A 26,462-nucleotide genomic window follows, 5' to 3' on the forward strand; every position below is an offset into this window, starting at 1 on the left:
CAGGTAAGGTAGCCTGTTCAATGAAACACTTCCCACAATAAGATTAAACAAGAAAAAGAAACAAGAAAAACATATTTAATTTCAGTTCAGATTTTACAGTGCAAACCTGCAGAAAAAGAGAGACAAATGTCCAAGGCAGAGTGCTTTTTAAAGTAGTTACATGATAATGGATGGTATCATTTATCCTCAAGACTTCATGGATAAACAAGCACTCAGTCCCAGTAAGGCACCTGAAAAACACCTTTACCACCAATAAATACCTGTTGTGTGTTGTGCTTGGAAGACATGACAATGCGTGGAGAGTACCTTTGGTTCATGAACATCATTGCGATAATTCCCTGCTGGCATTTGACGAATCCTACAGAACTGGCTTATTGATGCACAATACACCAATTCAACACTCACATGTTCCCTTAAACTGCAGAACAGAATTATTAATTGATGTGCTTTCCCTTTTCATAATTGATGATTATAATGTTTATAAAGTGAGGAATAATTGATTACTATCTTTGAGCAACTGAAAGAAATTATAAAGCAATACATGACACAGAGCAGAAAAAAATTGCAAGGGGATACAAAAGTATATTTTTTTCATTTCACTGAATGAAAAAAATATGATTAATTATATAGGGACTCATTCTCATTCTACTGATGCAAAAAGTCATCATGATCACTGTGCAAGTCAATTAAACCATTTCATAGCCTACAGGTAATATAATACCACTGTTAAGATGGTCATTCTTAAGTGTTGCAGTCCAAGTACTCGATAATATACATAAGTTAATGTAACCATTTGGCAATACTAAGTAATAATTTGGCCAATCATATAGGAGCTGATGCATTGATCAGAGACGAGAAAGAGAAAGGGCTCAGCTTGTAGCCTGTTCCACTGTAGAACTTGTTCTGAAACTCCACCCTGGAAGAGACAGAAGCAGAGTCAACATAAAACAGCAACTACAAACTACCGTACATAATCAATTTTTGTCCATACTCACCATTCTTCTACCTATTCGACCAACAATCCTGTCCAGTTCATTCTAAATTGGACATTAAGCTGAGTATAATTTTTATTTAAAAATTACTGATTTGGTGATGATCTGATCTTTTGTATGGTTTGGAATGGGTTTTAATCCATGAATGGATTTAAAAAAAAAAAAAAACACCTTAAAAAAGGTCCCACGAGCATGGTTTGGTGACCTTGGATTCTTTACACAAGCACCACCACCAGACAAAAAAAAAGTACATTTATACACAAAATGTAATGTGCAGACTGCCATCAAATGTACTGAGCACATTTGTGGTTCCTAGAGGATGAACCCTTTTCATTGTGGACACTCCCTGAGCTTTAGCACCCCCTTTAAGCCAAAAGGTCAGCTTTGCATGCAGGATTCATAACTCAGTCAAAAAAGAGGCAGATTGCCAAAAAATTTGCTGAGCACATTCGTCGCATCCATCACATTTTTCAGGTGACTAACACCTAACAGAGTGCAATGTGTAAATCAATATGAAAAGTCAAGAGACCTGCCCTAGGAAAATCCGTGGAGGGATTACTAAATTGTCTTGATAACTTTTATGAGTGAACCACAGGACCACCTCAAATCTGAAAAGAGCTGTTCCAAATTTTATTCAGTGCAGTTATCCAGCCTACATATTAATAACAGTGCACTCATATTTGGAAATAATTCCTAATTTTTTTTCCCCCTCAGATCCCTCTATTTTCTCCTGTAAAATCATATTCCTTCTAAAATAAGGAGTAATATGTATCTGAAAATGAGTTCAGCAGGTTTAGACTTAACGACCTGTCGATCTGAGAATAGGTCCAAACCATTTTTAAGCCAGCATCTGAACTGAACAGGGCAACTTCCCTTTGTCCTCTCCTTCTCCTCACCCTTACCAGTGCAGGCGGAGCGCGTGGAGGAAAGCTGAGAGGCCCTCCATAACCAGCAGAATGGAGACGGTCAACACAGCAAAGAAGGCAAAAATCACAAAAAGGACCACAGATCCCACATAGCCCTGCCACTTAAGGGCAAGACGCATCACCATCACCCACAAGACCTCTGACAGCTCTGTGGAGACACAAATAACTCACCATCAGATAACCTTAACTGGTTGGAACAAATCTATCATGTGTATAAATAACTAGCTAAAAAAAGAATAGTATGAGTGCTCGGTTTAAGAGAGCAAGTCTGTCTGTCTACATCATGTGAGTATGAAGATATACATTGTGTTTTTGTGTGTCAGTAGGAGTGCCACTAACGTGCATGTGCCAAACTGAGAGCCCAGAGTCGGAGGTAAGAGGCGGTGTTGGAGATGCAGCCCAAGCAGTACTCTATGGTGTGGATGGCCTGATGCATGAACATGTCTGTAGCGTCAAACTAGTGCAGACAGCACAGTTAAGATAGTTAGACAAGAAACACAAGACTGCATCTGGGGCCAGATTTAATCCGTTTAGTGAATTAAGTTACTCGTGCTTCTCTTTTACCTCCTCTTCAGCAGCTCCTCCCCCCACCTCCCCTTGATGAGTATTGATGGAGCCGTCGTCAGCCACCAGCGGACGTCTTTCTTCCTCCTGATGTTGTGGAGAATTAAAAATCTCTCAGAAAAATGCAGCTCACTGTAGATAATAGGGTTAAAGTTCAGTCAAACACAGACTCACCACTTGACGTCGTCTTCTCTTGAATGTGACGTATTCATACAGCGGCTTTCCTAGCAGGAGGACCGGGACTGAGCACAGAGCCAGAACCACCAGGATCTTCTGCACCACCATCTACACATAAAGAGAGAAGGGAGACCAACTTTTCCCTTTAGCAATCTATGTTGAAGGACAACACTGGTTTTTTTGCAAGTTGTTTACCCATTTACTACAAATAGTATATACACTTTCATTTCTGCAAACCATTTTCCAAAGCATTCTGTAGTTTTTATGTCTACCCTCCAGGTGTTCACTTCTCTCAGTTCATCTTAGTATAAGTATTAGCTAGCTTAAGGCATAGCTCAAGACTGATGTTCCTCACAGTGAGCATTTAATTGTCTTTTTCTCAAAGTTACATTATTGTTATTTAAAAACTGAGCAACAACTACACAATTGTTGTTTGTTAATGCAGTCAAAGCACTGATTGTCTTCTGTTGGTGTGTTTGTAGAAGACTTCTACATCTGAGGTTTAAGACTAACTGCCAAACAGCATTGCATATACAAGCTATATAGTAAGAAGAAGAGGAAGAAAAAAAAGGCAGTACACAAGCAAACACTGGTTTATAAAAAAAATTGTAAAGTGGTAACTTAGCTGAGTGATATGTCTTGGTTGCTTTAACGTACCAATTTTGGATTTATTTAAAAAAATATATATATATATGTTTTCATCCACCTACAATAGCAACAATTAAATAACCCTCACATAACATAATGCAGACAAAATGTTCACTGTTTTGGGTTTAATGGTTTCAAGCGGCTTTCAGGCATCCTCGGGTTGATTGTCATTTAGTATACTGACAAAATAAAACCAGTGACTTCTTGGAATGCAGAAAAAAAATGCTTTCATCCATGTAAAATCTGTGGTGTGCTTTAAAATCGTTGGTAGTTATGTAAAGTGTAAGCAAATTGTAAAACACAAGATGAAACTCTGATATGTTCCTTTTAGGGCAATGAGCAAACCACACACCTGTCCCTTATAGAGTGGTGGGTTGTCAGGGTTGTCTGTGAAGAGGAACATGTCTATGAAGTGGATAAGTATACTGGGAGCAATTTTGGACTGGGCGGGAGTATAGGCAATCCACTTGAAGACCACCATGAACACCAGGTAACCAAACAGACACACCATGAAGAACAGCTCTGGGATCAGCACAAAGAACACACTGCTTATCTGGCCAAAGTGCCTGGAGAAAACAACAACAACAAGGGGAAGTAGAAACAGAGAAACAAGGACATGTGAAGGCAAATCAGAAGAGATATGAAAAGAAACAAGGCTGGAGTTGTACACAATCCAAACACATGTACCAAAAAGAGTACAACATGATTACTTACCAGTAATTGAAGAATGACAAGCAGACTCCAAAAGTCATGTGAATGATACCGATGATGACTGACATTTTCATCTTGTACGAGTTAAGGAAAGTCAGTTTGTTGTTGGCCAGGCCCCAAATCTGTCGACAACACAGACAAGAGAGAATTGGTATGAGTAAAGTAACAAACCAGATGACAGGATGAAAAATACTGAAGTCGTGAAGGAAGGGGTGAGGAGTGTGATGGCCATACCGGGTCAATGCCAAATGGATAAGGGCTGGTGAAAACACCGGACACAACAGGATCCATGGACAAGTACTGGTTCTCTGCCAGGACTGATGCACTGAGAAGAGATGGCACAAACATAGCTTGTGAATACTGAAAAAAAGAAAAAAAGAAAAAAAAAAAAGCTATGAATCATTTGGAAGCTTGCTTGTATGAAAATGTCCTCACTTCCATATGTTGTTCTCAAACATCGGGCCGACATGCCACGCTGAGCTGAATGTGCTGAGGCCTCTGCTGAAGCACTCGTTGTAAATGGCCCCGGTGTAGACAGAGAACAGTCCCATCAGCAGAATCAGATACCTTCCTCCAAACATCATTCTCCAGATCTGAAATACACACAAGGACGACACACAGATTAATTTAAATTTAATTCTAATTCAGTGTTTAGTGTGCTGACAATTAAATGAAAAGTAAGTAAGAGCAATTATTCTGACACAAATCTAGTGTTTGGTTCCAAACGCCTGGTTTTTTTGTACAGCTTTCAAGTTGGTAAAAACCTGGATTCCTAAAACTTTAATAAAAATCTTTTATCCCCTATCTTTTTTGTTATGAAGAACAAAATCTACAATCATTAAGTAGTCATTAACCTAAAAACAAAAATATCATCTATTTAGTAAACTTAAGCTTTATCTGAATGTAATTTTGCCTTTTCTTCTTAAATATTACGTTTTTTTTAATTTAAAATTACTGAATTTTGAGAAAAATAGCTGGTGATTTGTACTCAGTAAAGAAAATATGATTCAATAAAATGCTACCAAATCCACACCAAGTCTTATCCTTGCGTTGAGCTTGAGTGTGTGTTTTGTATGTGTGGGCATTGTGAGTGAATATCCTCTGAATTACCTCATTGTTGTTGCTCTTAAGTTTCGGGTCTTTCTCCTCAAGAACCATCCAGAGGGCACCCAGAGTCATCAATAAACCATGACCCACATCCCCAAACATCACGGCAAACAGGAAGGGGAATGTAATTATGGTGTACAACGCTGCAGAGGTATTGAGAGAAAGATTTGACTAAACATAGACAAAAAAAAATTGATGTGAGGCTGAGAATTCTCTGCCTTCTACTTTGAACATCTGACATTTCCTTTTTCTTTCTAGACATTAATGAAGAAACGTTTTTTTTTTAGTGGTATGCTGACGTACCTGGATTGACTTCACGGTAGCTGGCCACTCCGTAGGCATCAACAATGTTCTGGAAACCAGCTGTGAAAGAGTTGAGGGGAAACAAGGTGGGTGGAGGGGTGGAGGAAGGGAGGCGGTTGTAGAAAGAGTCGACCCCACTTCCACTCTTTCTCTGAGGATGGAGACAAAGTTTGGATAAAAATGAAGAAAGTAAAAAAATTGGGCAATATACTTGTTTATATTAATTCTCCTTGTCTACAACGTTGTCTTACCCCTCCCTCTCTCAGAGCGCTCTGCAGTTCAGGCAGCTTGGCAACGGGACACCAGGCCTCAGCGATCAGGCATTTGTCAGTGACGGAAGGGCTGCAGAGATTCAGCACCATCTGGACCGCCTTGCACTTCTGAACCCGCACCTTCCACTGGGGCAGCACAGCCACCGCCCGCAGCAGCAGCTGCTGCAGGAAGGCCTCGGTCTGTGACAACACCTGAAGTAGAGGGAAGTGAGAGGAGGAGGAGGAGTGCATATGAGACATGTTTTAGAAGGTACTAAGCAGTAAAAAAAAAGGGTGCTCTTTAAAGAAATGAAAACCCACATTACTGCTATCTTGGACTTCCTACTATTTTTAACCGTGAGACATTACAAAAGATAGTATATGCTAGTGATTGGATCAATGTAGGAACAACAGGCACCGTGCTTACAAAGAGGCAGTACGCTTACTGATTTGATATCTTCAATTCTGCCTTGAAGTCCCTGGAGAATCTCCTCCCTCTCAGCAGTGCTCTCAGGGTATGCAAAAGTCTGTGTGCGGAAACTGTGAAGTGGGGAAATAAAAAGATATTCAACAGGTGCAACAAACATTGCAGTTTGGAAATCTACAATGAAAAAAAATATATATAACTGATGCACAGAGTTACCCACCAATCACAGATCTTCTTGACTTTCTGTCCAATCTGATCTCCCCAATAGGAAATGAGGAACACTGTCCATTGCACCATTTCCCCCTTCAAACAAAGACAGTGCAAACAGCTTTGATCAGATACCCATAAGAAAATTCCTTAGATGTGATAAATCCTCAGAAACTATTCCTGTTGCAGAAATAACTTTCATATCTAACTCTAAACCACGATTGCCTCTCTCTGTCTCCCATTTCCCACCGTGTCTGGGTGCTCCAGTCGATCCTCCATTTCCCTGAAATCCACGATAATATAACCCCGACACGCCCGCCATAACAACCGTTCAAATGAGGGGACCTTCCAAGGATGGACCACTCCTGCCACAAAACTGGAAGAGGAGAAGCAGTGAGAGATGTGTCAAGCACATGGAAAACTTAAAAAGAAAGGCGTTTAAATACATTTTAAGAAATGGGATCTACCTGAGGTGGATATCTTGGCGGTTATCAAACAGGCCTTGGCTTTCCAGTACAGGTGGCGGTGCCTATGAGAAAGAGTAAAAGGGGAATTGTTTTAAATTTTTTATTTTTAGTGAGTTTGCTCACTACAGTACAATAATTAATGAAAAGGGTAATAAATGATACAAGAATGTATTTTTTAACCACCTGTGAGGCTGTCAGAGAGTGTGTTCTGGTCAGGACACCTCGGTACTGACAGAGCTGGGTCAGCTGAGCCCGGAGGCTGTCTCTGTTCCTAGACACCTAGTGAGACACAGGCAAATACGAAAAAAAAACTGTCAAGCCAATAGGTTCAACCTGTTTTGATAGTGTACTAATGAGACAACAGAGGCTCTTCTTTGATTTATCAGCATGGCCTCGGTTCAAACACTCACTTCTTTGAGCTCTCTGGCCAGCCTCTCGCTCTCCTCCTCTATGGTGATAAGTTCACGGGGCTGAGGGGCCGAAGGTGTCGGGCATGGAGGAGGGATGGGACCCTGCAAGGGTGGAGACAGTGAGCGATTGATCTCCTGCTCCAGGAAGGCTGAGGGGCAGATAAAGGACAATCAGAGAGGGCAGATGGAGAATCTAAACAAAACTAATAAAGAACATGGATGAAGCAGTCAATATTACTCACTAAAGGTTTTCTCAAGTTCTTCACATCGTCTGACTTCGCCGACAAACTTCCTCTGAAAGGCGTTCACATTAGGATTTAACTGAAATCAGAAGTATCAGAGCCGAGGGGAGAGGAAGAGGGCAACAGGGTTACTCATTTTCATCTGACCAAAACGACAGAGGGAAAATTTTTGCTGTGTCTGACAGTGACTCAAAGCAACCATCAGTTTACCATCTCATCTAAGGTCTGATTTAGAAATTCTGCGGATGGCAAAGCGATTTTGTGAAGGTATGTACGGGCACCAAATACAAGAAGACCAGAGTCAGTTTTAAGTAGAGCAATAACTGTGGGCAGGATTGTTGTGGCAATGAGAATAATGATCAGAGGTTTGTAATCTAAACCAAAACACATGAAAACAGAGTAGAAATCAATCCACAATTTGCATGTGAATAGACATAAGGTATATACGTGGGGAAAATTGTTTAGCGCTGAAGTATTCTGGCCAAAACAGCTGACTAGTTTCAGAGGCTAAATGACCTTTTATTTGTTTTGGACTCTGAGTTTTTCATCACAAGATCATGAACCAAGAGCTGAACAAGAGTTTAAGTGACTCACGTCTCTGAACTCAACCAGGCCCAGCTCTCCCAGCTCACTGACACAATTGTAGGCCGAGCCCGACTGAAGGAAGAGCTGCACTAGGCACACCTCCTCGCTGCGAAACATGGAGCCCATAGTTGCCTGCAAAACACCAAGGAGGCAGGTTCAAATTCATATTTTCCTCTAAAAACTAACAATGTAGCCAAAGCAGTGCAGTTTATGGTGGAATAGGAGATGTTATTGAGGAAGTGGAGAGGAGACAGGCAGTGAATGGGGGGGGGGGGGTTCCACAGAGGACATCTCTTTTCAGTTAGGACAATAAAAGCCTCTCGGTGACAATGCAGAAGCGTATGATTTGAAACTGCAGAAAAGGGAAGCATCAAGTCCTCCTGACTGTGATGACCAGGTGGGTTTTTTTATTCTTGCACAGCCATGTTCCTGCCAATATTACAAGATTAGAATCAGTTTTTGTTGAAACTGTTTCAGAGAGCTGTTGATTCAGTTGTATGGTCATTTTAGAGGCTGTAGTTTGTGGTGGTGTTTAGCTGCATTGCATTATGCTTATTTAACTTTATTGATATGAATGGGGTGGACAAAATAACACAGCAGCGTCAAAAACCACAGCCCCCAAAATGGCCATAAAAATGAATCAACACCTCTCTAAAATACTTTAATCACAAACCGAACATTATAATTTTTGACAAGTTAAGATTTGTGGCAGGGCTGTTGTGCCAGACTGCACCATTTTTTTGCTAGGTTGCACCTAAAAAACTGTCAATCTAGTTTTTGTACAAAGTTATGAAATTAGGTTTTACCTAAATAAACAATGAGGGGAAAAGCACTCGACTCTATACCTAAAACGTACTTAGAAAAATTCATTTTTGCATTATCTTGAATGAATAGTGGCCTGGGCTGTTTCACATCTATAATGTCTGTCTTTTTCTACATTTTTTCGGCATTGCAGAACTGGAGCAGTTTCGTTTTGAGTGAAACACCATTGCAATGAAAAGGAAGCGTAAAGGTGTTGTTGTTTTTTTCTTTCAAACGAAAGATTTCACCTTAAATAAAACAACCTCTTCATTAATTAAGGCTGGGAAATTCCCGCGGAGGAAAATTAAAGAGGCACAAGGGTTTGATTTGTGCCATGACAACAACAGGTCACACGCTGTGGATATGAGGCAGAAAACGAGAGGATACGAGCACAAAACGAAGCTAAATACGAAACGCCTCACCTGTCTGCCTCCTAAATTCCGCTGGACTCCGACCTGCTGTCTCTCAGGCTGCCCAGCCCCGTGCCGACGGACTGACCGGTGACTGCTAACCGGCACGAACCAGACGTGTTTGTGAGAAGTTCTCCCGTCTCGAACTTCCCGTTTGCGAAAGTCACGTTACTGCAGTCTCACGTGACTGCTGGCGTTCATCTCTCGTTTCGGCCACGAGAGGTCGAGACTTTCGGGCTATTTAACGAGCAGGCGGTAACGAACAGAAACGCGAGTTGGGTCTCGTCTGAGTCGAGGAATATGAACATCCAACGACAGAAGGGTGTTAGTTTACTATACTCTCACACGCTTATTTAATATGGGATATCAAATGAGGAGCAACAACTGTTGCTAAGCGACACCACGATGACACGAATAGCACGATGGTGGCAGTTAACCTCCGTTTGGAAAATAAATAACACAAGTAAAAAAAACAAAAACGTTTCCAGTAAAAGTCCTGCACTGAAAATCTTACTTTAGTAAAAGCATGTAAGTATAATCAGGAAAATGTACTTGAAGTACTAATGCAGAAAAATGGGCCCTGTAATCATTAGATCATTACTAATTCATCAATGTTTACTAAGTACTTTTTCTGTTGTAGCTGATCGAGGTAATTTTTTAAGTATTTGCATAGGATTATAACTATACATTATGGGTTAATCTCTTGATTATATTTCGATTAGTTGATTGTAAAAATTTTTGAAAATGAAAATACCCATCATAATTTCCCAGGGCCCACAGTGACTCCTTCACAATGCTTGTTTTGTCCAACCTGTGGTCCAAACCTCAAAATTATTCGAGATTAACATAATTAAAAGGGAACTAATCTTCACATTTGAGCAGCTGGAGTCATTAAATCCATGTTATCTTTGCATGAGAAATGTAATTTAGAAAAATGGCATGAAAAGAAAAAAACTCAAGTACGTAAAATGTGTACTTATGTACAATTTTGAGTATATGTCCTTTCTTACATTCCAACACTGCCTCTGAATATAAAACATGTTGTGACATTACCTCCTAAAAATGCTTTTCCTGGACTGTCGTGATCATGGAAATATTAAGATCCCCTAAAACAAAAAATAAAGTCCCAGAGGAATATAAAAAGTCCCTCAGGAATACAGTATGTTTCAGTTGTGAAGGAATTTTGTAGGAATTATGCAGGACAATGAATCCTCTGATTCATTGTCCTGAATTGAATTACCTTGTTAAGGATTTCTAACATTACATCCATTCTTTCTCCTTCATTGGGAAGATTCAAACTATAAAAATTCAAATATATCACAAAGTTCAGCTACTGGACAAGATGTCTCCTACTGCAATGAAAAGTCCATTCTTACTGTATGTGCACACAAACCTTCAGCTTCCCACATGGCACTTTCTTAGCTGCACAATGAACCAATGAGTGACTTGTATTTAGTGCTTTGGTTACAAAAATCACATTCACATGTATAGTGCTTAAATTTATGTAAAGGCCAGCACAGATTGTTTTTCAGCTTATGCAGATGGATGTCTAAACAGCTTTTTAGTGTCAAACTATGCATTCATTATTCTGCACAGGGAAACTCAAGCACCCAAGAGAAGTACCAAAAAGAAACACACATTTTGGAGTGGAGGGTGACACACACCAACATTTGTAGTTTGACTTTATCATGAAATGACAACAAATGAATATCATCAGGCAGATATGGACTAATATGCACTTACTGAGCAACTAAAATTTTGTGTAACCTGATGAACTGTCTGAAAATGGAGGCAAAGTGAAATTACTTTATTTCCTTAAGAGGACCCAACAGTGCCCTTAGTCTTAATTTGACAAATGCATGTATGGCAATACAAAAGATATTTTATTTTATTGTAAAAGGGAAGTGGTGCAACGGGTAAAATAGCAAGTAACAAGAAATATACAATTGGAGAAAAAAAAAAGTATAATTGGAACAAATAAAACAGGAAATGAAAATGAAGGGAGGTTAAACAAGACTAAATTTGTCACAGAGGAAAATAAATCTCATACACTTGTTCATCTTCTGCTTAGCTGTACTGTTCATCACGACAGATTATTTTCATCTTACCCTAAAGGTACTGTAATGAAGCTGGTCTATATTAAAGCAAAGCAGACTGTGGCTACACAACGTACAATTCAGTGTAGAGGTGTACTACAACGCTGGAGTTGAATTACAAGCAATTTTAGACCCCCACCCCCCCCCACACACACACACAAAAAAAGCAAAAATACTACGGTAAAACCATAATTGCTGGCAAATCAGATGGGAACATTACACTGACTTCTGCATCTCATTTAACATCATTTGTATTTCAGTGCCAACAAACATTGTTATCTTAGCCACGCTGCTGTGGTTTAAATTGGCAGATAATTTCATGGGCTCTCTTTCCTGGACATGGCGACTAACACACTAAAGAAGCAAAGTTAGCACTGATTTTTTTCTTTTCTTCTTTTTCTACAAATTACAGGTCTATGCTAATTCTGTGTCCAGGATAGTGACTGCTCAGACAGAGACCTCTCTATCCTCCTCTCACTTTTTTTTTGCCGTCCTCCCATCCTGAATGTATGTTTTTCTACAAACTGTAAAATTTGAGACTTCTGTCCATTCCTGCAGAGGTCAGGAACTGAGCGTTCTCTCCGAAGGCCACTCCAGTCACCAATCCTGTATGATCTACAATTAGAAAGGAAAAAAGCAAGGTCAAAAATCTGCCACTTCCTCACAGCAAATACCATATGACGTGCATACTGGATGAGTGTTTGAAAAGAGATGGGCATTTTTGTTCCTCACCTGTGAAGTTGAGGACCTCAGACCACTGCTTGCAGATGTAGACGCGGATGTCAGAACCTCCTACAGCCAAGTAGGTACCACTCTGATCAAACACAAGGGACTTCACCTGGAACAGAAAAACAAAAGGAATGATAATCATGTTATTTATTTCCCATTAATATTCTGTTAGTATCTCTTTTCAGACTCTTACTTCCAAGTCATCTTAGTAATTATGTCACATTAAATGTGTGTATTCGCTTTCTTGCTGAGGGTTAGATGCGACGATCAATGCCACTTTTGTGTCTGTACAGCAAACATGACACTAGAGCCAGAAGGTGGTTGACTTAGCTTAGCATTAAGACATCAAGCAATATGAAGTGGGTAACCTGGTTCTCTCCAAATTTATAAAACAATCCAACCACCACTACCTCTACATTTTACGAATTAACACATTTAGCTTATTTGTTTAATGTGTAGACACACAGAAGTCTAAAAAGGTCAAGTTGACTCTCTGAGTGCAAAAACAATGACGATTATCTATAGTAGTAGAAACACCTGCCCTTTCTTACCTCATAGTTGTTGTCCAGAGTGATGGTCTTGAAGTTCTTCAGTTTCCTCAGATCCCACAGTTTCAGAGAGCTATCCTGGGCACCTGGAGGACATTATCAGACAAGGATGTCAGTGTCAATAAAGCAATTAAATATACAGTTCAAGCTCACTTAAGTGCCAAAAACCAGGGCTGAAGATGCTATGGTTAGCAATAGTTCTGTGGCTCTTACACATCTTGTGTTTGTTCCCTACTTTTTCTGTTCTGTGGTTTCTCAGTAGGATTTAAAAAAGGAAATATAGGTGAGTGTACTCCTAAATCTTCCTGCAATTTTATAAAAAAAAAGGAAAATCTGTAAAAATGGTGTTAGTAGTAGTAGTCACCTGTGGCCAGATAGTATCCGTTCTCAGAGAAAGCAATGGAGGTGACAGGGCCAGAGTGGCCGGGGAAGTTGGCCACGTTGGTGCGCTCCTTCAGATCCCAAATCTTGATCTGAGAGTCAGCTGTACCAGTGCCAAAGATGAGACCATCAGGGTGGAACTGTGCACAGGTGAGAGCTGTGGGGGGGGGGGGCAGAAACATTACCACCTGGAAGAGGACTCATTTAGACTGTCAAACACACTAGTTAACATATAGGCACTTACCACAGCCAGCACTTTCATCGGTTACTTTGGTAAGGACTCTACCAGTTTGGATATCAGAGAAAGCCCAGTACTGTAGGATAAAATTAACAGTGATGTTAGAGTGGTGAAGCAGTTTAACAGAAAATGGAGAGCTTTCACCATTAATTCTGTAATTTATAAAAGCAGGGGGTTTGTGGGTATTTTTTTTTTCAAGTTGCAAACACACCTGATCCTCAGAGGAGCTGAGCAGGTAGTCCCCAGTAGCATGTAGGGAGAGTCCAGTGACACCTGCCTCGTGGGCACGAACCACCTGGACACAGTTGCCTCCGGTGACAGACCACACACGGATGGTGTTGTCTGGAGATGCAGAGAAGACCACAGACTAGAGGGGAAAAGATAGCAAGGGAGAAGGTGGAAGGGAAAAAGTGAAAAAAGTTAGATGCCTCCAAGATCTGCTTTTTATTTGATTATCTGAAGATACAGTATTTTGACTGGTTGATGTTTCAAAATAAGAAAGGAAAAGTTACCTGAGATGGATGGTAAATGACAGAGGTGACCTTCTTTGTGTGACCCTTAAGTGTCGCCACAATCTGCTCCTCGTTCTTGTCAAACACCACCACGTTCTTATCAGCTCCACCTACAAGAACACAGGCGGGGTCAAAATCAAATGAAAGATGCTTCAAATGATGTCTTGCGTGCCAACAAATCACAAACGTTTTTAAAAATCAAAAGATTTATTCAATGTACCAGTGAGCACTTTGTTGGTGTCTGAGGGACACAGATCCAGAGCCAGAATACCAGGAACACTGGCACTATGAAGACCCTGAAGGCAACAAAGGGAGCATGTTGACAGTATGTAGATTGAATCACTTGAAGATCACTTGAAGTTGCAGCCTCCTGATCAAAAACGGGAACCGGTAATTAACACTCAACAGACAGAAATAAAGACTTACAGCATGGGAGGCCACTTGGCGGTATTTGCTGAGATCCTCTGCTCTAACCAGCTCCTCTGGCACAGTCTTTCCTCTCTAGAGAAATAACGTTAGGTCATTACAAGGAGTATAAAAACATATTGCATAGTAACACAGAGTTTATACTAAAATGAGATATTACAACAGAAATTGACAAAATTTGGCAAAATGAGAGAAATATAATACCTTCTTTCTCTCTGTGGTGAGGATAGTAGCTTTGTCTTGGAGCTGAAAACAGGAAAAAAAAAAGGCATATTAAAACACATCTTAGAGCTGCTTAAGAAAATGGAAGCTTAGTGCCAAATGGTGATTTATGTAGGTAAAAGGGACAGTCTCACCTTCTGGATGATCTCTGGGGTCATTCCCACCTGTTCACTAATCTCCATAGGTTCTCCACCAGCACCCTGCAAGGGCATAAACACACACTCTTAGGAGCAAATATGGCAAAACGTGATGATGAGCATTTCTGATGAGTAACTTATCGACTGAAATGAAAAATCAATCACTCACGGCTGCAGCTGGCTGAGAGGCAGGAACTGCCTGAGGGGCAACCAGTCCAGCTTGGGGTTTGAGTGTGGCAAGAGCTATAAGAAGGAAATAGAAAGATAGGATAAGATAAGAAAAACATGCTCCCACTATATTATCTATGAGCTCAAGTAGGTTTAGAGCAGTATCTGGAGTGAGCTGTGAATCGTCTTAAAGCCGTCCTATGTGCCATACAACTGGAATTATGTCTTACAGCAGAGGACACAGAAAAACTGCTGTTAACCCACCTTCTCTCGCAGCAGTGACCTCTTTGGTGAGTCGAGCGATGACTCTGCAGGCGGCATCGTGTTGGTAGAGGGCATGAGACAGTTCTTGGCGAGTAGTCTGCAGCTGCTGCCTCAAGGTGAAACTATGAAGCATAACGGCATCCTACAACAGAAAAGAAAAGACAGGATGAAGGAACTCTTCTCATGTTCTAAAATCAATATTTTAAAAAGTAAAAAAAAGAAAAAAAAGAAAACAACTAAACTAGTTAGATGAGAAGCTCTTCTTTCAATTATCAACGTGGCTCATAATTCCTAGATTGGATTTCAACAACAACCAGGGAGTAACACTGAATGCATTGTATGTGTCAAGTGGGAAAAGAGAGATGGCACGATGTAATTACATCTACAAACTAAGATTTTTCAGTCATTTTCAGTTATTCAAAAGACTAATACATTATATTCCAACGAAGGTTAATAACTGTTAGGAATATTAGTGAAAAATGGCCTAGAAAGAAAAAGTCACCAGTTTATTAAAAACAGAAATTCTGAGTACCATTGACAGTACAAAGGCGTTTTGTTGTGGATTTCCTCTTTGCGACTCTTCAAGGTTAACAACACTTACCCATTCATCTTGAAGGGACTTGAGAATGGCAGGAATGCTTGTTGCTGATGGTGCCTTTGGTCTAATAGGGTGGGACACTAGAAAAAAGAAAAGTTGCTAATGTTCAAAACAAGCAGCCTCTCATCATTAATAATTACATCAAGTTAGTCTTGTTTATTAATGATGATTTTTGAGGTTTCAGGGACACTTGTTGCAGGACAGAAGGGCAAGTCACACAGTACTCTACTATGGGGGAAATTCTTTACTGAATTAAGTACAATATCTGATATTTGCCTTAGCACCTTTAATCAGCTGAAATAACTGGTCAACTGGGCAATTAATCAATTGGCAGAATAAGAGGAAATATATTAGTAACCAATTTAAGGATTTTTCAAGCAAAAGTGGCAAAAATTCCCCAGTTCCGTCTTATCAGTTGTGAGGATCTGCTGCTTTTCTTTGTCTAATGTGATAGTGAACTGTATCATTTTGGGGTTTTGACTGTTGTTTGGAAGAAACAAGGAATATTAAAAAAAATAATTTAGGTCTTTTGTGATGGGCAATTATCAATTTTTCCCTGACATTTTATAAAACAAAGATCAAGAAAATAATCCTCAGTCTAAATCAATAATTTAAAAAACCGTTATAGGTTACATACAACACCAGATAAACACTGATAAAACTAGAACAGCTTAATATTACAGCATGCAATTAACAATACCTTCATGAATGTTCAGCTTTTGTTGAAACCGTTTAAGAGAAATGTTGATTCATTTTGGAGGAGGAAGTCTGAGCTGCAGGTGATTTGTACTGTGTTGTGCTGCGCTGAATGTTTTTTCCTATTATTTTGTGTATCTTCATTGATATAAATGGGACTGAAAAAACACCAACTACCTCTCAGTATAATGTAGTCACCCCAAACTTCAGCTTCTAAACTAAACATAAATATGAATCAACACCTGAGACTCCACAAAACTTATTACAGGAGTGTTGAATTAATCTGCATTGGGTTTAGCGAGGTGTAACGTTTCCTCATAAACTGGGAGATGAGTATTTACATTTTTGGCTGCTCTCAGTGGTTTACCTTTGATATCTACGAGCTGCTCCTCAGACAGCGGTTGTCCGTTCATGGGGTCCGTCCCATTCTCCGCGATGTACTTCTCGATCAGCCTGCGCTCAAACACCTGGTTGGACACCGGAGAGACGCACGGGTGTTCCGGCACCTCGTTGGAGACTGGAGAATAGAAACAAATGCGAGTACAACTTCAAAAAACACGAAACCAACAATAAAATAACCAGAAAACAACCAAGACCGAGGAACTACCCCCAATGGAAGGCGGCACTGCGTGGCCGCTAACGTTAGCTACATTAGCTAGTAGCATTAGCGCGATTCCTAGCTAACCTGCACTGCCTCCGTCATTTGAATGAGTTAACTTCACTTACTTGCACAAACCAAAGACATCCTCCCGACGCAGTCCTAAGAATCCCTTCCAAGAAACAGAATAATGCTCTGTCTGTTCTTAGATTGTTTATTATTGCTAATTTACACTTTACTTATGTTTTGCTCAAATTGGAAGTAGCACGCTGTCCTTTCATTGCCGCTACAACCGGGGTTTCTTCTTCTTCTACGCCCAAGCCTCACATGTGCGCCACTGCCCCCTAAGGCCGGAGCAACACTACTGCTCTGATCGATGCACCAAAAATAAGTGCTGAAATGATTAATAGATAGACTGAAAAGTAATTTATCACGCAAAAAAATTAAAAAATTAATTATTCTCAAATGTGAGCATAAATGGCTTTTTTTTATTTTAATATGTACAGATGTTGAATTGTCATGCAGACAATCAATTAAATATCACCTTTAGCTTTAGCAGCTTGTGATGGCCATTTGTTACTTTTTCTTTATATCTTATATACTAAGATTCATCAAAACATAATGCATAGAATAACTGGTATTGAAAATATTTTTAGTTACAACAAAAAAAAAAGCATATTGCAGATTATTATCTAAAATATGTGCACTAAAGATTCATTTTGTTGTTTCAGAGACGGCATTTTGTTGCTGCAAAAATATCATAAGCAACAGTCCAACATCTTTTGTCAATAAAAAAGATGTGGTGATAAGATATTATCCTGTACACAAAGTTCACAGATCAATAGGCAATAGGCAATATTTGGTGGAACATGTTACATTTCACATAACCATTACTACATTTACCTTGAGGGTTTATACACTATATCATTTTAAAAATCATTAAACTGCAGAATGGTCATTTAATATGATAATTAATTGCTGTCAAATGAGGAATGGCTAAACACTTCAATTAACCCTACATTACTGTACAGCATTTAAATATTCCCTTTTGCAGCCTTTTGTATCACAACTCTAATGTCTACATAGCCCTAGAGATCATATTATACACACAGACATACATGTACAGCCACTCAGCAAATACAGTGCAGGTAACATTGGTCCTGAGGGTCTAGAGGTAGGTAACAGCAGGAGATTTCAGGAGCACCATCAGCCAATATCAAGAAATGGATAATATGAGACTGGAAGACTAATGTTCCACTCATGATTCAGTAAAATTACATGGAAAGATTACATGCAATATTGATACCAAAACATTAAAACTAGACTAAGATGCAGAAGGCACAGGTAATATCTTTCTTTTCCACCAGAGAATCCAAAACAGTTATTTCTCCATAGCTCATATTTCTTCTCCCTTTATTTCAGCTCCAATTCTCTGTTTTATAAGTTCAGTTTCTCTGAAGTGTAAACACTGCAGGATTCAAAGGTGTCCATGTCCAGCGGCAGTGTGGAAAAGTATTCTTTTGATTTGTTCCACCTGTCTTTATCTCCATCTTTCTTGATCTGGAATTGAATACAGTCCTCAGAGGAGTGGAGGCAATCAGAAGCCCCAGGCAGGGAAAAGGAAATCCTTTTCTCTTCCCCATTAGATGTGTCCCGCTAGGGAGGAATGAAGACATATGTTTAAAAAATGTTTTAGTCTGTTACATACAAATACTCACAGCTGGAGTGTGGTGCTGTATTACCTCAGTGGTTGAATTACGACTAGGGGAGCTCACAGCTGCCAAACTGCGTATTCCATGGTTCTCAGCTCTCGGAGTCCCTACCATAACTGGAGTGTAACGCTGGAAATACAAACACCAGCACACGTATAGCAAATGCACACAGACACAATACACAATTTAACAGTTTTAAGTTAAGAGACAAAACCTGCCAACTCATTGAATTCTGTTAACCAGCCTTACAGTATGAGTAGGACTGGCTCTTGGGGCCCATTTTCTTGGTGTTCCAGACTGCTGAGAGTGACTGTAGTAGCCTGGGGACTCATGGCTGGGCTGGCTGTAGTCCTGCACACACACAAAAACAGACATACAAACACATACAGACACAGACACACATAAACTCAGTGCAGTGGTCAGGCCATCAGAGATTCCAAGGGAGAAAAACATGACAAAAACAATTGACCTCATTTATGAATCATCGTTCTTTTGCTGAAGAACAACACTGGTGGTGGAGAGCACTGTTTAAAATGTCGGTCTGTGTCACCCGTGCGCGACATTCAGTAGGGTCGAGATCTGCCGATTGCGAAGGCCATGACATAGGATCCTCATCTTTTTCATACACATCAAACTATTCACTTACCCCTCGTGCCCTGTGTGGCGGCATTTGCATTTGCTATGTTTCTCCACTCATTTATTCGTTTTTTTGGTCACCTTTCTGTATGTTTTATTTTGAAATAACCTCGGAATTTGGCAAAAACAGAGTATTGTCAATGGACAGACATTGACTAAAATAAGTGTAAAACCCAGTCCTGGCATATGATTCATAAATTCTATGTTGATTTTGTGTTGTCTAAAGAATAAATGTAACATATGACTTATTGCATCACATAAATTAAGTTCCTTTATTATTTATTTATTCCATTCGTTGGAAAGCACTTTGCAACTTTGTTAAGGAAAGTGCTATATCAATGAAGTTTATTACTATAATTACAATTACTTCACACAAGTATTGTGAATGTGAAGAATGTGTCTACACTATATGGTTAGCTTTTAAACTGACCCAAGACTGGATTTATTGGAATGGGAAAAATAAATAAATAAACGAAATGTATGGTGCTCATAGATTAATTTTCCTACACACACAACTGTCCCAGCCAGTGGGGCCACTAGATGAGATAAGATTACTATAGCTTCAACCACAGTGTCATTGCACATACTAAGTACCAGCACAAAATAATGCAGTTAAGCATCTCCAAATAGTGCAAAACAGTAGCAAAAGTACATACAGACATATGTACAAAGATAAACAACTGTACTGAGTGAACAATAAAACAATGGAGTAGTGATAGTAAGAAGAGATGCAACAGTGTATATGCAAAATTAACAAAATATATGCAAGATATACAAAATGTACAAGACAAATGAATTCAGCTAATGTATGTCAGTCATGTAACTATGATATGTACAGCATAAACAGAAACCAATCGATAGTAATATGTAGAATAATGTAATTTTTTCTGATTTCCTCACCTGGATGGTAACTCTTGGGGGGTTGGCTCGCCGTCTGCGTGTCGCTCTTAGGCCAGCGATGATCTGCGACAGGCTGCAGTTTGGGTAGTTTTTCACAAACAGGATGAAACTAGCCAGTGACAGAACAACCCCAGAAGGGACAGCGATGGACTTGAGGAGGGCTCGCCATTTGACCCCCTTTTCTGGAGAGACTAGATGAGATGGGACAGATATTTGGAGGAAGAGACTGTGGAGAAGCATCCCGATACAAAAAAACATGCGGACATGCTGTCACTCACCGATCACCTGCAAAAAGGTGGAGGACACCAGGTTGCCATCCCCATCTCTGATTTCATACACCCCATCATGCCTTGAGGTCAGCCTCGCTATGACGACCTCATTTACAGTACTCTTCCTGCTCAGGGAGATAAGGCCCCTGTAGCGCATGTCGTGGTCTGTTATTTGGCCGTCACGGATCAGCTGCACAGGGCTACGGGGGGGCTTGGGGTCGAAAGGGCCCAGGGAGGATTCCTCGGGGTATCGGGTGGGGATAAAAATGAGGTGGGCATGGGGGACAGGAAGAAATAGGGGCAGGTTTAGAGACTCCTTGGTGAAGCGGGTGACATTGAAGGAGTGCCCTGCATCCACAGGCAGGATCATGAACAGAGAGAGAGAGGCGTGGAGGATGAAGGAAATGTTAAGGTAGGAGAGGGTGTCAGGTGGAAAGGGAAAGAAAAAGTATAACCATTACCATTGATAGGACCCTAAAGTTGAAGAAATTCATTAGTCAGCTTCTTAAAACACTCATCCTCTTGTGATTTGTCTCTTCTAACCTTGGACAGTGAGATTGCTGCGGGACAGCACCTTCCCCTGTGTGTCTCTCACAGTGTAGTTGCCTTGGTCCACTTGCGTCACTCTCTCAGCCACCCAGACCTTCCCACCCCGCAGCAGCCGACCCCGCCCCGCTCCGCGGGTTTCAGGGTCCGTCCGGTTCCACAGCACAATGGGCATGGCCTCAGGTGGAGCACCCCGAGGAGAAAACTCCAGTAGGTAGCCATTTTCAGGGATGTTGTGCTCAAAGTTCTCCCCGTAGTGTCTGTGGTAGGATTTAATGCATTCTGAAGCAGGATGAAGAAGTAAGGGATTAGGGAGGATGTTCAGCAGTGGTGGAGAGTAAGTAAATTAATCTACTCAAGTACTGTCCAAAATTTAGGTGAAATTTAGTATTTCAATTTTATGCTGGTTCATACTTCTGCTTCACTACATTTGCGAGGTAAATATTGTACTTCTTACTGCACAACATTTATTTGGCAGCTGTAGTTACTAATTACATTTGGATTAGGCCGTAAATTTTAAAATGTCCATTTCACAGAAAAGAAAATATTAGAGAAAAGTCCAAAAAATGAATACAAATTTATTTGGTCTTATCTTTTATCTTTTAGCCCTTAGGATTGGAACCACTGGACTACACTACCTAACTGTACATAAAGAAGCTAAAACTAGCTCCACCTCAACCAGCTACTGCAAGAAAATGCTGCTTACTCACTCATGCATTAGCATTAACAGTCCAATAACACAAAATATAAAAACATATCAGTTACTAAAGGAACCAGTTTTGATACTTTAAGTACATTTTGCTGATTATACATCCATATTTTACTTAAGTCAGCTTTTGAACAAAGGACTTTTACTTATGCACTGATACTTGTATTGTTTTGATACTTATATTACATTAAGGGATCTGAATACATCTGATGATCAGATGGGAAGGAAAATGATAAAAATGTTCAATTTCAAGCCAGGCATAGAGGCAGGTGATCAATCATTTATGGCTCCAGAGCAAAATGAACACAAAAAAAAGAGTGAAAACTATCATACCTGAAACAACCAGACGAACAGTCTCGTAGGTGAATCCAGAGAACAGTTTGATGGCATAAAGTCCCTGATCACTGTGAGTCACTTCTTTCAGGACTAACATCTTATCTCTGGTCCACTCAAACCGTGGGTCCATTACCTGAATTTGTAAATAGGTTTAGACAATCTGTACGCACAACAAACACAAACATGAGCACAGGCACACTCACCGTGTTTTTTTCCAGCAGGACGCGCTTCGGACCCTCAGGGTTTGGTGTAAAAGTCACCGTTCTGGATGTCGAGTACACTGGCAGACGAAATTCCTTCCCGGCACAAACTATCCAGGGGTCTTCTCTTTCAGCTGTCAGTGTAGAAAAGAAAGTCAGCAACCTCTACTTTTAATATGTTCTGTAAGCGAAGGATATGTGATGAAATGTGGCTGCTGACTCACCCGGTATGACCCAACCTGTGAGAAAATCAGAATTCATATGATTATTATTAATCTTGTACAACACACTGCAGAGACCTCACATGCACTGGAGTATCACTTAAGAAATCATGGTACCACTTTATAGTATAGTTTACATTTATATTTGTGAAGTATTCATACGTTGTAAAGTAATTAATGACCTTATTAATGGTTAATAAATCATTTAGTTGTTTTCAGTCAGGTTTTAGAGCTTACCATAGCACTGAGTAAGCACTCGTTAAGGTCGTCAATTACCTTCTTCTGGCGAATGACAGAGGTGATTGTGCAATCCTAGTTCTATTAGATTTGAGCAAAGCTTATGGTACTATTGATCATGCTGTTCTCCCGCATCGCCTAAAAACTGGGGTAAGCCTTAAGGGTACTGCTTAATATCTGCTACATTCATACCTTACCAACAGAACTTTCTCTGTTGCACTCAGACATATTCTTCAGTAGTTCAAGTTAAGTGTGGTTATTCCGCAAGGGTCCACTTTTATTTTCAGGTTATAAGAAACCATAATATTCCTAATCACTGTTAATGCAAATGACACAGCTTTACAGTATGTTCCCCTTAATTCCAGTAACACTAAAAGCATAGCTAATCTACTGCCTCAATTATATTGCATGCCAGATGTCCAAAACCATTATAGAAATGAACAAGTCATTCTTTTTGGCGCTTAAAAAAATGTACCAGCCTTTCTGATGGCAAGCTAAGTTGCCTGGACAAAATTATTAAGTCTACTGCTCACAATCTTGTTGTAAATTTTCAGATCTCAGTCTTCATGGACAAGTGAAGAAAGTTGTCCATTCATAAATAGCATCATTTTTGCCTCCTGTTGACCTACACAAAGTTTTAAAAGCTTCCATTTTTTTCTCACCAGGACCACTGCAAGGCATTTTACTCACAGCTGCCCTAATTATAACTAGCATCAAGAAATATGAACGGATTACTCCTGTGCTAGCCGATTTACACTGGTTCCCTATTAAATTCTGCACTGATTTTAAATAGCACTAAATGGCTTTGTTCCAAATTATATCATGGATTCATTGAGTTCTTCTGTGGCTGTGCGTTCCATTAGATCAGTGTGAAGTGCGTTTCAGTTGGAGCCCCCAGACTTTGGAATACGCTGCCAATCGAGATAAGACAGGCTACATCCATCAAATCTTTCAAATCCCTTTGTAAAAATACTTTTATAGGAAAGTTTCTTGTGGTTTTACCTTCCCATCTCTGTAATTTTAAATTCTCGTCTGTTTTAAGTTTTTAATCTGAGGCATTTGCATTTCACTTTTCCTTTATCATTTGCTTTATTCTTTATCAAAAGATTCACCTCATGTGGTAATCATTTGGTAATCATTTTACTAACAATCAATCAGCTGACAAACCTGGATTGCTGCCTTTTTTCCTGACTTTTTGAAAATACAGACCCTCCAGTGGCCTGTTTGACCTCTGACTTTGGCAATCCACTTATAAATTACTAATTTAGATTTAGAACTGCAGATGTGATAGATTATGTTAAGAAAGCTTTATCAATGACTTACAATTATATTTACATTTATAATTTCACATGACTTACTCACTGTCAGCGTCTTAGAAAGTGAGAAACCTGTAACTCTTTATGGTTTTCATATAACTCTTTAAAGTCTTGTTTATTCTCTATTAACCTTTTTTTTATATAAAAACTGTAGGCCTACATGTTATCAGAATTGGAGTAACCAATAAGTACAGGTTGATACTTTATCAACATTAATATCTACATTACTGTATATGACTCATACAAATGGATAAGCACCAGTCAAAGGGATTTTCCCAGTTGTCTCCTGAGGAGTGGCTTATATAAAGCATTACTACATGTTAATCAACAATTACTGAAGCAATTAGTTAGTGTGTTAATTAGTGTCTTATTAAAAAGTGGTACTAAAATTATGCTCAAGAACTTACCCACAGCAAGAGGAAGGGTAAAAATGGTAGTGAGTAGGACACAGCGGGACATCTTCTGCTGTAGAGACAGACCAGTTTGCTTCATCTACAAATACAGGGGAGAGAGATATACACGCGTGACTGTCATTCATCACCGTTCCCCTCTGAAAACCAGCGGCCAGCCGCGGGACATGCGATCATCGATCTACAAGCTACACAAGGGGGAGCCCGGAGACAGCTGTGACGATGCCTCCGCAGGGCGACGCATAACGGCAGAAAAAGCCAAAAAAGAAGAAACGAGAGACGAGAGAAAAAAAACACCCGTACTCCCAATACTCTCGCAGTCTGACCTGTGGCGCCCGGTCTACTCTCACAAGTCCTGTCCACTCAGGTGTCCCAATGTGTTTCCCAGCCGCTGGACAACATTCCCAGGGACACGGCGGACCGTCGGGGCCGTCAGCCGTTGATGATGTACTAACGGTCACACAGTCGGTCGTACACAGTCTAAACTCACCTGCAGGATGTGTGAGAAATTGGTCCAGCGCTTGACATTTGTGGACCTTTGAGTGCGGGAAGCTAAGAGGACAACAACGTCCTCCGCAGAGCGCGCATGAGCACTGGCCCCCTTCTTTTATGCGTGGCGACGGGTAGGTTGTATTCTCAGAAGCTCATACGCAGAATCCATCCCCATGTCACGTTATTCTCGCCAGTTCCCCTCTGTAAATACGCTAGTAGCGCGAGAGAGTGCAGCGTTCCGACGTGGGACACCCTTGGAGATTAAACCCAAAATGTCAGGAATTTACAGAAATCTGAGGACAGAAAAGAAAAGAAAAAGCAGAAGACCATCGTTTCTATGTTACAGAAAGCTTTCCCTCAAGGTCTTTGATCATGCTGTGATCCCTAGGATCTCATTTGGGGCCCCCAACACAAAACGCCACCCCGGTTTGGGTGTATGTATGCTATCCATGTATGCGCAGTTTGCGCAGATATGACGCAGTTAAGACGCAAGCAGAGTGCGGAGGAAGCCCAACCTATGGGGACCCGGGCCTCTCCTGGTCCGGGGTTTGTGTGCTGGAGGAGTACTAACACAAACAAACTTGACCTTAACAGGGAAGGAAGCCGTTATTTTTTTTCGCAGCGAGTGGACGACCCCTTTGTCTGTCAGTTTGTTTTGTGTCAAGTCATTTGCTCGATGTTGAGTTTTATCTTCCTGGGGCTTTAGAGAAACGTTGTGACTGCAGCAGTTAACATGGTAGAAAACCCTTTCCCCTTTCTCTGCAGGACATGCTGCCAGTGTCTTCAGTGGTGAGTGGAGCTCATTTGAACTACCCTACAGATGAAATGCAGCACAATGCAGGCAAAGGGGTTTAGTTGTGCGGTAGAGTGAGTATTGCGTGGCTACCGAATGCTCTTCTGCAATCAGATCAAATCGAACATGGAACACAGCAGCCGCCACCGACCCAACCCTACATGATTACAGTCACCACATGATGCATTTCACCAAACCTGTCTCATCAGAAAATACATTAAATTAGGTAATGAAAAAAAAAAAAACAACAACAACAACAATGAAATACATATAAGATCAGGAAGAAAACTAAATATTAAACATTAATTCAATTAAATTGAACTAATTCATTCGTAATTGAATGAAAAACACATTGACAGTTTCAAAGCCTCTTTTATGTTTTAGAGTTTTACATGCCACTTTCTTTGTGCCCTTTAATTAATAAATTATTCATTTTTTCATTCATTCATTCACATGTTGGGTTAGTTATAAGTTAACTTCTCATGTATAATACGATTTTCTTGCTGTTCAGATTTTTGTTGAAAGTGAGTTAATATAGTTGGAGAGGCAAGGTCATTTTGCCACATATGCCGATTGGTTACTGGGACTTTTTTTATTTTTAAGATGTGTCTACACTTGTACTAATTTTGTGACGCTCAAAAATTATTAATGTGACGTAAATCTAGACGAAAATGGAATAGCGTCCTCACTGATTATTTAGTGGGGAGTGAAAACATAAAAACGCAAAAATGCTGGTTTACACATGCGCAGCTGTTATTACATTCAGGTATTTACAAAATAACTCGTAAAATTTTCACTCTTAAATGAGGTATCCCATACACTGGAGTTGTTTAAAGTATGATTT

The 26,462-nt window shown here is 40.1% G+C and overlaps 3 protein-coding genes across 4 annotated transcripts; all 3 read right to left on the bottom strand.

The window, feature by feature from the left end:
• Window positions 1-58: 58 nt before the first annotated feature.
• Window positions 59-9,432, bottom strand: tcirg1b (T cell immune regulator 1, ATPase H+ transporting V0 subunit a3b). The gene is made up of 21 exons (XM_040119207.1): window positions 9,241-9,432; window positions 8,027-8,149; window positions 7,433-7,511; window positions 7,191-7,339; window positions 6,964-7,059; window positions 6,781-6,842; window positions 6,563-6,689; window positions 6,327-6,409; window positions 6,126-6,219; window positions 5,680-5,892; window positions 5,429-5,579; window positions 5,129-5,268; window positions 4,454-4,611; window positions 4,253-4,343; window positions 4,022-4,140; window positions 3,660-3,873; window positions 2,657-2,767; window positions 2,483-2,569; window positions 2,258-2,375; window positions 1,895-2,066; window positions 59-916 (listed from the first exon to the last, which is right to left on the bottom strand). Exons 2-21 carry the CDS (start codon window positions 8,141-8,143, stop codon window positions 823-825), a joined length of 2,475 nt encoding a protein of 824 aa, XP_039975141.1. The 5' UTR covers window positions 8,144-8,149; window positions 9,241-9,432; the 3' UTR covers window positions 59-822.
• A 1,582-nt stretch (window positions 9,433-11,014) lies between these two features.
• Window positions 11,015-17,201, bottom strand: prpf19 (pre-mRNA processing factor 19). Its single transcript, XM_040120835.1, has 16 exons — window positions 16,970-17,201; window positions 16,611-16,760; window positions 15,551-15,627; window positions 14,950-15,091; window positions 14,687-14,760; window positions 14,515-14,580; window positions 14,363-14,404; window positions 14,159-14,233; window positions 13,953-14,028; window positions 13,733-13,842; window positions 13,432-13,587; window positions 13,227-13,296; window positions 12,966-13,139; window positions 12,605-12,687; window positions 12,057-12,162; window positions 11,015-11,939 (listed from the first exon to the last, which is right to left on the bottom strand). Exons 1-16 carry the CDS (start codon window positions 16,986-16,988, stop codon window positions 11,842-11,844), a joined length of 1,518 nt encoding a protein of 505 aa, XP_039976769.1. The 5' UTR covers window positions 16,989-17,201; the 3' UTR covers window positions 11,015-11,841.
• A 136-nt stretch (window positions 17,202-17,337) lies between these two features.
• Window positions 17,338-24,944, bottom strand: LOC120784902. 2 transcript variants are annotated; one of them, XM_040119027.1, is made up of 11 exons: window positions 24,824-24,944; window positions 24,331-24,415; window positions 22,374-22,388; window positions 22,153-22,283; window positions 21,947-22,082; window positions 20,902-21,186; window positions 20,368-20,706; window positions 20,090-20,280; window positions 18,803-18,904; window positions 18,584-18,682; window positions 17,338-18,497 (listed from the first exon to the last, which is right to left on the bottom strand). In XM_040119027.1, the coding sequence occupies exons 2-11, from the start codon at window positions 24,413-24,415 to the stop codon at window positions 18,279-18,281; spliced, it is 1,602 nt and encodes a 533-aa protein (XP_039974961.1). In that variant the 5' UTR covers window positions 24,824-24,944; the 3' UTR covers window positions 17,338-18,278. The 2 variants fall into 2 exon arrangements, with proteins under 2 accessions (XP_039974961.1, XP_039974962.1); XM_040119028.1 differs by having other exon boundaries at window positions 24,331-24,944.
• Window positions 24,945-26,462: the final 1,518 nt, after the last annotated feature.

This window comes from Xiphias gladius, chromosome 23 (assembly GCF_016859285.1).
Source record: "Xiphias gladius isolate SHS-SW01 ecotype Sanya breed wild chromosome 23, ASM1685928v1, whole genome shotgun sequence".
Classification (NCBI taxonomy): domain Eukaryota; kingdom Metazoa; phylum Chordata; class Actinopteri; order Istiophoriformes; family Xiphiidae; genus Xiphias; species Xiphias gladius.

Bases quoted from the DNA above. Each gene is read 5' to 3' on its own strand.
- tcirg1b (XM_040119207.1), bottom strand. From the start codon at position 8,143: ATGGGCTCCATGTTTCGCAGCGAGGAGGTGTGCCTAGTGCAGCTCTTC. The intron at 5,269-5,428 runs GTACGTCAGCAT...ATACCTCTGCAG, and splicing joins CTACCGTGAAGTCAATCCAG to CGTTGTACACCATAATTACA. The intron at 4,612-5,128 runs GTAATTCAGAGG...TGTGTATTTCAG, and splicing joins TTAAGAGCAACAACAATGAG to ATCTGGAGAATGATGTTTGG.
- prpf19 (XM_040120835.1), bottom strand. The intron at 14,405-14,514 runs GTGAGACTGTCC...TCCTGTTTTCAG, and splicing joins CCCCAGAGATCATCCAGAAG to CTCCAAGACAAAGCTACTAT. The intron at 12,688-12,965 runs GTGACTACTACT...AATGTCCTCCAG, and splicing joins CGGATACTATCTGGCCACAG to GTGCCCAGGATAGCTCTCTG.
- LOC120784902 (XM_040119027.1), bottom strand. From the start codon at position 24,415: ATGAAGCAAACTGGTCTGTCTCTACAGCAGAAGATGTCCCGCTGTGTC. The intron at 22,083-22,152 runs GTGAGTGTGCCT...TTACAAATTCAG, and splicing joins TCCTGCTGGAAAAAAACACG to GTAATGGACCCACGGTTTGA. The intron at 18,905-20,089 runs GTGAGGAAATCA...GTGTGTGTGCAG, and splicing joins CCCCAAGAGTTACCATCCAG to GACTACAGCCAGCCCAGCCA.